General features: G+C 44.1%; 1 protein-coding gene across 5 annotated transcripts; it reads left to right on the top strand.

Annotated features, from left to right (window-relative positions):
* The first annotated feature begins 3,470 nt into the window (after positions 1-3,470).
* Positions 3,471-12,587, top strand: LOC309538411 (DGAT1/2-independent enzyme synthesizing storage lipids-like). 5 transcript variants are annotated; one of them, XM_082233981.1, is made up of 9 exons: positions 3,478-4,268; positions 4,676-4,786; positions 6,143-6,360; positions 7,862-8,240; positions 9,351-9,515; positions 9,892-10,082; positions 10,501-10,561; positions 11,018-11,157; positions 12,404-12,587. In XM_082233981.1, exons 4-9 carry the CDS (start codon positions 7,961-7,963, stop codon positions 12,506-12,508), a joined length of 942 nt encoding a protein of 313 aa, XP_082090107.1. In that variant the 5' UTR covers positions 3,478-4,268; positions 4,676-4,786; positions 6,143-6,360; positions 7,862-7,960; the 3' UTR covers positions 12,509-12,587. The 5 variants fall into 5 exon arrangements, with proteins under 5 accessions (XP_082090108.1, XP_082090107.1, XP_082090105.1 ...); XM_082233979.1 differs by having other exon boundaries at positions 4,676-4,823; XM_082233980.1 differs by lacking the exon at positions 6,143-6,360.
* Positions 12,588-12,703: the final 116 nt, after the last annotated feature.

Here is a 12,703-nt window from a genome sequence, read left to right as displayed (position 1 = left end):
AGGGAGTCAGGCTGTGCCCTAACCAAAGGCCTGGTGGAACAGCTCTGTCTTGCAGGCCCTGCGGAAAGATGTCAAGTCCTGCAGGGCCCTTGTCTCTTGTGACAGAGCGTTCCACCAGGTTGGAGCCGCAGCCGAAAAAGCCCTGGCTCTAGTTGAGGCCAGCTTAACCTCTCTGTGGCCTGGGACCTTCAAGATGTTTTTATTTGAGGACCGTAAGTTCCTCTGTGGGGCATACCAGGAGAGGCGGTCCTGTAGATACGAGGGTCCTAGGCCGTATAGGGCTTTGAAGGTTAAAACCAGCACCTTAAACCTGATCCTGTACTCCACCGGGAGCCAGTGCAGCTGGTATAGCACCGGATGAATGTGATCCCGCAGCGAAGACCCCGTAAGGAGTCTCGCTGTGGCATTCTGCACCCGCTGGAGTTTCTGGGTCAGTCTCAAGGGCAGCCCCACGTAGAGCGAGTTACAATAATCCAGTCTGGAGGTGACCGTCACGTGGATCACAGTGGCTAGGTCAGGGCGAGAGAGGTAAGGGGCCAACTGCTTAGCTTGGCAGAGATGAAAAAATGCCGCCTTTGTTATAGCTGCAATCTGCGCCTCCATGGAGAGGGAGGTATCGAAGATTACACCCAAACTCTTAACGGACGGTGCTGGCACTAATTGCACCCCCACAAGAGATGGGAGTTGCCCCCTCAATCCCATATCGCTCCGTCCCAGCCAGAGGACCTCTGTCTTCGAAGGATTTAACTTCAACCGGCTCCCACGTAACCATCCAGCCACAGCTTCCAAGCATCTGATCAGTGTGTCTGGGGCCGAGTCAGGATGGCCATCCATCAACAGATAGAGTTGGGTGTCATCAGCATACTGATGGCAACCCAGCCCAAAACTCCGGACAAGCTGGGCGAGGGGGCGCATAGAGATGTTAAAAAGCATCGGGGAGAGAATCGCACCCTGAGGCACTCCACACACCAAGGAGTGGCGGGATGATAGTTCCCCCCCAAGCGCCACCCTCTGTCCCCGACCAGAGAGAAACGAGCGCAGCCATTGAAGGACTGTGCCCTGGATCCCCACGTCGGCGAGGCGGTGGTCCAGAAGTTCGTGATCGACCATGTCGAAAGCTGCTGACAGATCTAGAAGAATCAGCAGCCCCGACCCGCCTCGATCCAGCTGTCTACGAAGATCATCTGTTAGGGCGACCAGAGCCGTCTCGGTCCCATGACCAGCGTGGAAGCCGGACTGGAATGGATCCAGAGCCGATGTTTCATCCAGAAACCTACCAAGCTGTTCAGCAACCGCTCTCTCAATCACATAGAATGTCACATAGAGGAGGGAGAAAGGTTGTTTTCTGCTGCTCCAGAGAAGCGGACACAGAGCAATGGATCCAAACTACAAGAAACAAGATTCCACCTAAACATTAGGAAGAACTTCCTGACAGTGAGAGCTGTTTGACAGTGGAATTTGCTGCCAAGGAGTGTGGTGGAGTCTCCTACTTTGGAGGTCTTTAAGCAGAGGCTTGACAACCATATGTCAGGAGTGCTCTGATGGTGTTTCCTGCTTGGCAGGGGGTTGGACTCGATGGCCCTTGTGGTCTCTTCCAACTCTATGATTCTATGATTCTATGAACTTAACACTATACCTTGCATTAATCAAACAGCTTACAGACAGTAAACAATAGTCCAAACTGCTGACAAACAGAGTCTCTGGTATAGTAGTGTTCAAACACAGCAGGAAACATGTTCCCTGGCCATCAATCTTGCTTCTACGACCATCAGCAAGATAAATTGAGTCTTTTCCATCAGCTGGCTTCTCCAGGGTCTTAAAGTCCTCCCGACGGTTGCAGATAATCCTGCTGGTGCCAGAGTCCAGCAACCATGTTCCTGGAGGTATCTTCCTCTCCTCTCGAGAAAATGCAGACACAAGTTGAGCAGAATGCATGTTCTTCTTCCCTGAAGAGAACCCCTTCTGCTTACGTTTCTGCGTCGATTGCTGTCTCTGCTCCATGCCGTCTCCTGGAGGTTTTGCCCTGCATTGACATTGGAGATGCCTGGGTTGGCTGCATCTATAGCACCTCCTCACTGCCATGGCCAAGTCCAAACCTTGGTGTTGCTCCATTGGCAGATTCTGGCGCTGGCCCCCTCAGGTGCAACTTCTCTGCCCTTGGAGTTCAGCCTGTTTATCTGACCTTCTTTCAGCTTCTTTGGTCAATCTTCCGACAACATACTCAAGGGTCAGACCTCGGGGATGCATACTCTCCTTGCTGTTAATCACGGGCAATCAGTTTCAGGCAAACTTGAAAGGATAATGTATGTTTGGTCAGTCTCATCATAATGCTTACCTCTCTGCTGTAGTTGAAGAAACAGATTTCAGCATTTGAAGATGAGTTGCCAAACTCTCACCTTCTTTCATAACAGTCCTGAACGGCCTTCTGGTCAGAGAAATTATAGTTCCAGCAGTTTCTCTGACATGCATTGTCCTTAATTAATTCTAGCACTCAAACACTGTGCTGGCATTTGCTACATGCAATAACAGAGTTGCTCAAACACAGCATAATTTGGGCATGAGCCCTTTCATTCAGCCATCTTTTCTCAGCCGAGTCCTGGCTCGAAACCTCAGTTTCAACACAGTCCCACAAACCATCTCTTAGCAACTGCTGCATTTTTATCAACTAACTCAGCCAGTTGCTTTCTCAGAGAAGTTCAAAAGGAATGCCTCCCCCAAGATTTATGACTTGGGAAGACTGGAAATTGCCATCTCTGCTGGTGCTTGCTGAGCCCCTTCTGTGGGGCCTCCAGCAATCTCTCCTGACTCTCTCTTTAGAGTCCGACTGGATGGTCCTGGGTGGCACTCACCGGCTTCTAGCTGCTGCCTCTGTCGACCCTCAGGTCCTGCCTGCCTCTGCAACTGGTGTAGCCGCTCTGTGAGTTGCCTACTGTGGTCCTCTAGCAGTTCAAACTGTTCCAGTAGCTGACACTGAGTGCTTTCCTGATCCTCAGATCATAGCCCCTCCAGTGTCGCTGCAGACAGTTACAGCTTGCCACCAACTCCTCCAACACACAGCCACTGGCTCCATACACCACCAGGACTCACCAGCTCCCTGCTCAGATGCTGTCAGTTGTTTTGCACTCTGCACACGCTCAGAAACACTGGGCCCATAACCTGTCAGTGTTTGAAAAAGAAAAGGTTCTGACCTCCTTTTTACTCCTTTGCCTAGTCCTCAGACCTTAGTTGGCACAAAAGAGTCTTTGAGAAAGAGTATTCTTGCAGAGTATTGCTGCTTTTATTCTTAAAAAGTCTTCTTCTCCAACCACGACTGACAGCTTTTACACACACCAAACGCAACCAGCTACCAACCAACCAACCAACCCACACCCAACACTAACATTGACCACTCTATATACACAGGTACAATTTGGTGAAAGGTTGCATGAGTCATTGTAGGCCGCTGACTCATGCTGACTTAGTTCTTTAACATTTAAGAAACAGCAGCCAATTTTTAGCCGTGACAAGCAATGGAAGAAATTCCCCTGAACATATGGGAAAATAATATCTGAGATACAGTGATGTCTTAACATCTCACCAGACAGGAGGGCAATTAAAGGCATAACAAATAGAGGCACTTTCCAAGAAATGTGGAGCTCTTTCTTTAACTCTGTTAATGACAAAAACCAAGGCCTGATTATACCAGCTGCTCAGTCTTCTCAGAGGAGAGGTTTGAACACTGAATGTGTGAGCTTATGTCTAAAGTCAATGGAAAGAACAAACATTATTAGATGTACTGCTGGATAAGGGTTTAATGGTAATTGTTAATGTATTTGTATTTGTTTAAAAACCAACAAAAATTGTTTTTGTTTTTTTGTTTTTTACATTACACAAATTGAGGCGGATGAAGAAATAATTGGTTGGGTCATGTTCAACTTATCTTCCCCTCCCTTTCCAAATATCCTGACTGAAATACACTATGGTTGAATGCCCAGCAAGGGAGACTGGAAGACGATGATACAAGGATAACATTGCTAAAACGTCTCTTTTTCCTACATGTTTCATTTGAGGATTCTGGGATAGCTCATTTTCAGTGTGCAAAGCAAGAAGCATTGCCTGTTTACCTTGAGCCTGGGTCAACTGGAAAAGGTATATGCTGCAAACAGAGTAGGAATGGTTGAATCTGTCAATTTTTGGTTTCTCTCAGTTTCTGACCCCACATCCCTGGACTGCTGTGAGCCATGCTGTAAGATCTAGACTTCCTCCATGCAGTATGAATTTGTAAATAGGTGAATAAACCAAATTTATTAAAGTACGACAATCTCCGCTGTCTATTCTCCAAAGGGACACAGACCCTGTGTGCGTGCCTGGGAATCCATGGGCTCTTGCCAGTCCTCAGCAGAGAGAGGGGCAGACACCCAACTTTTGTATCAATTTTGTATTTTTCTTGACGGTGGATGGTGTAAGTAGCTTGTTCCTTGACTTGTTCATTCTGTTCAAGGTAGAAAGGAGCTATAAGCAAAGGGAGACAACATAGTTGTCAGAATTCGTACCTTTTATCCTTTGCCAAGAACAGGCTTTATGTGATTCACCATGCTACTATGCAATGCTTGCTATTACCTCGCGCAGCATGTTTAACTGCATATGGGAATAAAACCTAGTTGGATCATTTCCAAAAAGCTTGTTTTCTTCATAGGGTGTCACACCCATCAGAGTCTCTTTAAACATCACAAAGGGATGCATCACATTAGGAGTGAAACAGCCTATGAAAAAACCACGATAGAACTGCTGCTGGTCCCATGGAGAGGTAACTGATGTAAAGGAAATTTAGGCTTATCAGGAATGTAAGTAAAAAGTTTGTGTTTCATAGACTTGTAGCGTTGGAAGGAACCCCAAGGAATCTCAGTACACGGACCCCCATCAAACTGGAAACCATACCAGACCCTGCTAAGCATTGCAAATGTGCTAGCAGTTGTGTTATTTGTCCGTGAACAGGGGTCAGCAGAATGTGTGTGTGCGTGTGTGTGTGTGTGTGTGTGTGTAAAAACCAGTTGTATGAAAACTATAGCCTGTTTACAAACTGTCAACTTAAAACACAGCTAGGGTGTTCTTTTTTAAATCAGGGTTTATCTGAAATTGGTTTAGGGGAAAACTAACCAATATACAGTATTTCATAAGAAATAACATGACATTAGCCACATATAGATGGTGGCTAATGTCATGAGTAAACAGATCTCCAAACCAGCAATAGGAGAGCACTGGATGCAGAGCAAACCCAGGCTTAAATATATGCAATATAAAACACTTTGTTTTAGTCACAACTGGAATTTATCATTCTTCTAATACCAATAGAATCATAGAAGGTAAATGGCCCCTGGATGGTTAAGTCCAGTCAAATGTGGCTATGGGGTGCGGCACTCATCTTGCTTCAGGCCGAGGGAGCCGGTGTTTGTTCATAGACAGCTTTCTGGATCATATGGCCAAGCATGACTAAACTGTTTCTGGTGCGATGGAATACCGTGAAGGAAGTCAGAGAAAATGGAAACGCTGTTTACCTTCCTGCCACAGTGGTAACTATTTATCTATTTGCACTGGTATGCTTTTTAACTGCTACTGTAGGTTGGCAGAAGCTGGGACGGAGCAACAGGAGCTCACCTCGTTGCGCGGATTCAAACTGCTGACCTTCCGGTCAGCAAACCCAAGAGGCTCAGTGGTTTAGACCACAGCACCACCCATGTCTCTTAGAATCAGAGTTGGAAGGGACCCCAAGGATCATCTGGTATTACCCCCTGCAAGCTTCTTTCCTTAAGGTCCACAAATGGGGGGGGCACTACATAGGGGAAGCTGTTTGTACACAGATCTGCAGAAGAAATGTACAACTCTGCAGTAATATAATGCCACATATTTTTACTCAACTAGCTATTTAGACATAGGGTAATCTGGTCATCAATATATTTGAACCTTAATTGGGCATTCCATTTGAGACTCTAGTGTGAAGGGAGCTGCTTTACTAATGTGCAGGGTTTCCAACACAGAGATGGGAATCCTCATAAATTCAGTGGTGCTCACTTCTGAGTAGACGGGGTTTGTTTTGCAGCCATTAACTTTATCTCTAAGGTGTCACAACACTCATTTTTTTATTTTTGCTGCCAAAATCTAACAGGGCTACCTCCAGACATCTGTGATCACACATAGAAGGCAATTGGTTTTAAATCTTATAATGATGACAAAAAGAGGACAATACATATGTATAAAGCCTCCATAGAAAATAGGACAGAGAGCAATGTACTGGGGGAAAATGAAACAGCAGTTGAATGAAACCAGCTTGCTTTGTGACTAGTGCTCTTTCCCAAAAAAGAACCCAACCATGAAGTTGTTACAGTAAGTCACTGGGCGACTCAGGGCAACCCTGATCAGATGCCAGTTCTCCATGGTTCTTGTTAAGTTGTGGGCGAACATATCAGACGACACAGCGATTCTTCAAACAGCTCTTGTTTATTCAAAGGCCAGAACTGAACTGAACTGAACTGAGGAGCTCAGTCATTTGCATAACTATCTACAGTATCCACTGCTGGCCCAGGGTGAGAACTTCAGTACATAACAGTTCTGGTGCGCCCCCACCTCCCCAATTTTCTTAGATTCAGGCGGATGACGAGAGCAGCTCAGAAGGGCCTTGCATAAACGCACATGAGTGCAATGGTAGAGGCTTCACTGGAATGCTTAAAGCCCACCACCAGTACACATGAAAAGGATATATGAATTGGCCCCTCCATGTAGCTTGACAAATTGTGGCTAGGAACGGCTAGGGGTGGAGTCATAGATCTAAAAAAGGGGTAGACTTGCACACGCTGGCCAGCTTCTGTTTTGACTCGAATTGTTTGTTTGGGGCTTCTCAGAAGTACATAAAGACAAGAAGCAGGTGGAAGGAGCATCAGCTCACAATGGCGCCCACCTGAGAGGTGCCAGAACTGACTTCTGGTCAGCGCCAGCGATCAATGGCGGATTTCCCTCCGAGCTCCGGAGGGAGTCTGCTCTGCGAGTTCGGGTTTGACCGCTACGGCAAAGCGGGGACCCCCAAAAATCACAGGCGTGGAAGCCTGTGAGCAAGGAGACTCGGCGGGCACCTTTGCGCCCCCCCAAAACCACAAAGGAGCCTTTTTAAAGGCTCCAGAATGGCAGCGGGTGTGTGGCACGGTGCTGAGAGTCGTCACCCAAGCCCGTGGAGCGAAGCCGCGTCGCCATGGTTGGAGAGCGCTGATTCCTTCCTGAAATTTGGACTGAAAATAACTACCCGCGAGTAGGATTTAAAGATCTATTGGGAATTACAATTAATTTAAAGACAATTTGGCCGGAAACGGGAAAGGCATAAAATAAGGAAGTCTGCCTTTCCGCACTGCAGAAAGTTTAAAGCAAAGAAAGTGCAAAGCTGCAATTTGAAGAAGACTATTTGGAAACGAGTAAACTCGACATTAAAATTAACTGAAATGTGATGAATCATACATTACTAATACAGTGGTACCTCCGGTTGCGGATGGGATCCGTTCCGGAGCTCTAGTTAGATCCCAAGGTTTCTGCAACCGGAGATGTGTGCTCTATGCATGCGTGCGGTGCGACAGAGCACTTCTGCGCATGTGTGTGTGGCGAGACCCGGAAATATACTTCTGGGTTTGCTGGGTGCATATCCCGAAGGATACGTAACAAGAGGGGCACGTAAGTAGAGGTACCACTGTATTGTACATCCCAGCAATCAATGTTGAAAAAACAATATGTCTACTTGGCAAGTTATAATGGGAAAACTAGAAAAATAGAAAATAGCATGAGATTTCATGAATGTCTCTGGGGTGGCAATTCAAACTAATGTACTGCATTTTCTGTTTTCCAGGTAAATGGTGGTGGTGGGGGAAACCATTACGACTGTGGGAAATTCCACTTGATTTCTTTCTTTCATTGGCATACATTTGATGCTTCAGATCAGGAAACAATGAGCTGCTTTACTCAAATACTGGAAAACTGGATTAGTTTTCCTTATTTAGAAGACTACCTGACCTCAGTGGTTCACCCTCTGTGGTTTTTTGTGCTTCCGATGTTGTTTTATTCAGAAATATTGGTTTTCTGGTTTTTTTCCTCTTGTGCCTCACTATTGTTATATATTTACAAGAAGATGAATAACCACCAAGAAAATGATTTTCATAGCAAATTTTGGGACAAGCCAAAGCAAGTTATGGCTAAAGTTGTAGATACATATGGAAAGATATGGCATGGTGAGTAAAGGTTTCTTTCATACCAATTATTCTATCTTATGAGCCACTATACTTTCATAGTACTGAGCATCAGAATTTCAGGCTTCAAGCACTGGAACAATAGTTGCCACAGTGCATCAGGAGTGTAGCTCTGAACCCACCGTGGGGTCACAATAGCTACAAGTTTGGTTTGGCTTCATAAGGCTCAAAACAAAGCCATCGATATTTATTTATGTAATAAGCAATCATAAAGAAATACAAAACTTTTTATGAGGTATGAAATTAAGACATATCACAGAAGAAAGGGTCAATTGGTGACTGCATAAACACCATACATTTAATCACATTTAAAGCATGTCTCGTCTCCAAAAGAAACTTGGGAGAATGTTGCTTACACCCAGTGCTTTTTTTCTGTCGGTACGCAACATCGGTACGTTGTACTGCCACCTCTTTTTCCCCTGCCACCATCTTGCTGCCACTTGCCCATCCCCCACTCACTCCCCCTGCACCTTTGACGCTTTCTCCTCCAAAATCTCTGCTGCTTCCCTCGGCTGCAGTCATGTCAGAGCCGAGGCACTTTGGCCATTGTAAGAGCCATGCCAAAGCACCTCCAGGAGGATTCCCCTGCAACCACGGGAAGCAGCAGTGATGGAGGAGGAGGAAGAAGCAGCAAAATAGTACCTCGGGTTAAGAACTTTGCTTCAGGATGAGAACAGAAATTGCGCGGCGGCGGCAGCGGGAGGCCCCATTAGCTAAAGTGGTACCTCAGGTTAAGAACGGTTTCAGGTTAAGAACAGACCTCCGGAACGAATTAAGTTCGTAACCTGAGGTACCACTGTAGCTGTCTCAAAGGCTGGGCAAAAAATGATTCCACCTATGCCCAAACGTAAGCAAGGAAAGAACATTTCAGGAGAGTAGGTGTCCCCCTTCTTTAATTCTGCGACCACCAGAGTAAGCTCTGTTTCCTGTGGATGACAACCTAGCACCCACAATGCTTGAGCATATAGCAGAGCTTTTTACCTGACCTTTAGTTTTTCTGAACCACATTGTTTTCCTCCACTAAAAGTTGGTGGTATCGTATTTAGTTTCATTAAAGCAATATTTATTCGTTAAACTTTGTATTATTTTCAGGTTATGAAGTTATGGGCATGGAACGTCTCCCTAAAGGTCCAGGGATTATTATTCTGTACCATCCACCTTTTCCTATCAACTATTTATTATTTCTGACTAAACTTTATAAAAAGACAGGGTTACACTGCCATTCAGTAATTGATCACATGTTGTATTGGACGCCAGGTAAATGATTTAAATTCAAATCATGCCTTTTTAGATAAAAATGTATAAAATATGACATAAAACAAAGTGATTAAATATAAACAGTGCATCAGGCAAGCAGGTAAAAAGCAACAGAAAATAAAATACCACCAATAGGTGAAATTGCACTCAGTCTCACTCTATTGCTTACCAGAAAAAGAACATGTGAGCAAAAGAGGAACTAGCATAAAGGTCACCTTTCATGAAATCATGGTTGAAGAAGATTTGCAGAGAGCTGTACTTGTGATCCATAATAGTGCAATATCATTTGAATGATGACACTTGTATAGTATTCACACTATTTCCTAAATAAGAGTTATATAAAGTGCATTTTTCTGTTTGGGGTTTATTTTTTTAGGGATGAAGATGATATGTGATGTTGTCTTCTCGAGAGATTTCACAAATGCTGAATGTGTGGAAATTCTGAAGAAAGGCTATTTATTGGGCATTATACCTGGTGGAGCTAGAGAAGGAAACTTTAGTAATGATTACAGCTTAATGTGGGGTAACCGCAGAGGTTTCGCTCGGATAGCTTTGGAGGCGAAAGTGGTGAGTGACCTTTGGGCAATTTGCATTGACCTCAAGATTATCCTGGAAATGACGTATGACTTAATGTGTTAAAATCCTTGATCTAGCATCCTAAATAGCCAAGAATGGCAGACATCCTGTTTTGGTGTCAAATGATTATCTGGAGAGCCACAAATCAATGGCATTTAGAAAGAAAAACAGCTTTTCTTTCTTTTTTCTCTTCAATTCCTGAAAATCTGGGGGACAGCTTGTGGAGTTTCTTCATCTGAGATATTTGAATTGAAGCCAATTAAATAATTTATGAGTTGCCTGTTATTATAATACCAAATGTGAAGCATTCTTCCTAGTCTTTAAGAAAAATAAAGGCAGGACGGTTGGGGGAAGTAGTTTTCCAGTTCTCGCCTTTCTTTTCATTGTTATTCCATCTTTTATCTTTTAGCCCATCATCCCTATATTTACCCAAAACATGTGTGAAGCATACAGGACCATTGGAAAGACAAGTGAGCTAAATATCCTATGTTCCTTGGTTGACCAAGAGCTCTGATATCAGGGAATAAACATTTTAGTATTTTTTTAAAAAGAATATCTATTTATTACCTACTAGTAGAGTATTCCATGTACACTTATCTGCAAAAAGCTGTGCTGCCTGCCTCAGAACTGAGTGAACATGTCCTTGCTTAGTTTCCCATTAAATTTAAAACAAAGCTACAATAGATAAATGTGGTAGCAACCCTAACATGGAGGGGAACTGAGCAGGAAACAAACCATATTCTGCAGTCTATTGCACAACCTATGACCCTGATTGCAAAGTATGAGAAGAGCTGACTGAATATCTTGCATCTCTTTCCCCAAGCACTTATATTATTTAACTCTTCCACGCTGTGATGTATGGATTGTAACTCAGAATGCCAACTAATTTGAAATTCTTTCCTAATCTTCTTCAATTTCATACACAGGTCTGACAAAATGGCTGTATGAGAAAACTCGATGTATATTCCTTCCCACTTATGGAGGGTTCCCAGTGAAATTGAGGACATATGTTGGAGAACCCATCCCATATGATCCAAATATAACTGCCACAGAGCTGGCTGAAAAAGTAAGTGAACCCTACACTTGGAAGTAAAGAAGCAGAATATTTTTTCCCTGTTGGTTTCTCTCTCTTTCAGTTCTAAATTGTATTCTGCGTACAGTGGTACCTCGGGTTACAGACGCTTCAGGTTACGCGTTTTCGGGTTGTGTACCACACCGAACCTGGACGTTCGTGCTTTGCACATGCGCAGAAATGCCGAATCGCGACCTGTGCCACAGATGCGGCGCTACAGGTTGCAAATGTTGCGGGTTGCGAATGTGCCTCCCACACGGATCATGTTCGCAACCTGAGGTTCCACTGTACTCACTTCCTCATTCTATATGACCAGAGATAGGGTTCATTATATACACTTTTGTGCATCATTTTCCTCACTCAGTTTCCCTCTTCTTAACTTGTTCAGACTAATTAAATAGGAGAAACTATGCATTTTATCTAGTGCAGCACAAAGAGAGATCTGCTCACACAATGGAACTTTTTCTCCCCCACTATGGGCCCCAGAACTGGGTCCCAGAGGGTCCCTCTAAGTCACCCCAGTGCCAATTTTTGAGGGTGGTGAGAGGGCTGGAGAGGAAGACAATTCATTGTACATGTGGATGTGTGTTGCATGAGCCGAACTGCACTGTTGGATACCGCTCTCTTTAACAGCCATGATTCCAATCCAATGAGCTACCAACCCTGAATCTCCAACACATTTTTCGTTAGCTATTGCTTGTGCATCATCAATCTCCTAAATGGGATGCTGTTTCACAGAAGACAATTTTAAACACAGGTGCCATCTTTATGGTAAACTCTGGTATTACATTATAGTGTGACAATAAATCATTCTTAAAGATTGCTGTTGGTTAGGACTGTCTAAAAGAAGCTCAACAATTTTGGGGCCTTCCTAAACGAGAAAACCAGGGTAAACATGAATACAATGGGCTGGTTTCACAAAGAGATGAGCGGTTGTATTGTAGAGTTTGCTGGTCCTGGCTCCTCTTGCTCAACCCTCCATGCCTAAAAAGCCACTCTTGAGTGTTGCTACACAAGGCCTCTCACGCAACACATCTCTGAATACAAATGACTGGATTTACATTTGCAGCATCGTCCCTCAAAATAATTTCAGTTGCTTACATTTACATTTTTGCTGGAAAGAAGGAGATTCTGGATGCCACAGATTCTGATGCCTTTAGCATTTCCCCCACTGATATTAATAACTGTGAATATCTATTTTGCAACAACATAATGTAGTCCTTTGTTTTTCTTTCAACAGGCAAAGACTGCACTTGAAAATCTTCGGGACAGACACCAAAAAAGGCCAGGAAATATATTAAGAGCTCTTTTAGAACGATTTGATAAGCATGACAAAGCCAACTAGTCTAAATAAAATAAACCATATGTTTGTAATAGGAAAAATTAATAATTATGTAGTTAAAGCTAAGTTAACATGCATAGAATTGTGCTGGATTGTATATGAATTATTTGGAAGGGTCCCCAGCTCAGTAGCTCATCACCTGCTGTGTGCGCAGAAGGTCCTAGGTTTGGAAGAGGTACAAGTGCTTTCCTGCCCTAT

Source organism: Podarcis vaucheri (genome assembly GCF_965113315.1).
Source record: "Podarcis vaucheri genome assembly, chromosome: 8".
Classification (NCBI taxonomy): domain Eukaryota; kingdom Metazoa; phylum Chordata; class Lepidosauria; order Squamata; family Lacertidae; genus Podarcis; species Podarcis vaucheri.
Note: the sequence above shows the minus strand (reverse complement) of the source record. Positions and strands in the feature narration are given on the sequence as shown.

Coding starts and splice junctions, on each gene's coding strand:
- LOC309538411 (XM_082233980.1), top strand. CDS start 7,961: ATGAGCTGCTTTACTCAAATACTGGAAAACTGGATTAGTTTTCCTTAT. Junction 10,083..10,500: donor TAGCTTTGGAGGCGAAAGTG/GTGAGTGACCTT, acceptor TTTATCTTTTAG/CCCATCATCCCTATATTTAC. Junction 11,158..12,403: donor CCACAGAGCTGGCTGAAAAA/GTAAGTGAACCC, acceptor TTCTTTCAACAG/GCAAAGACTGCACTTGAAAA.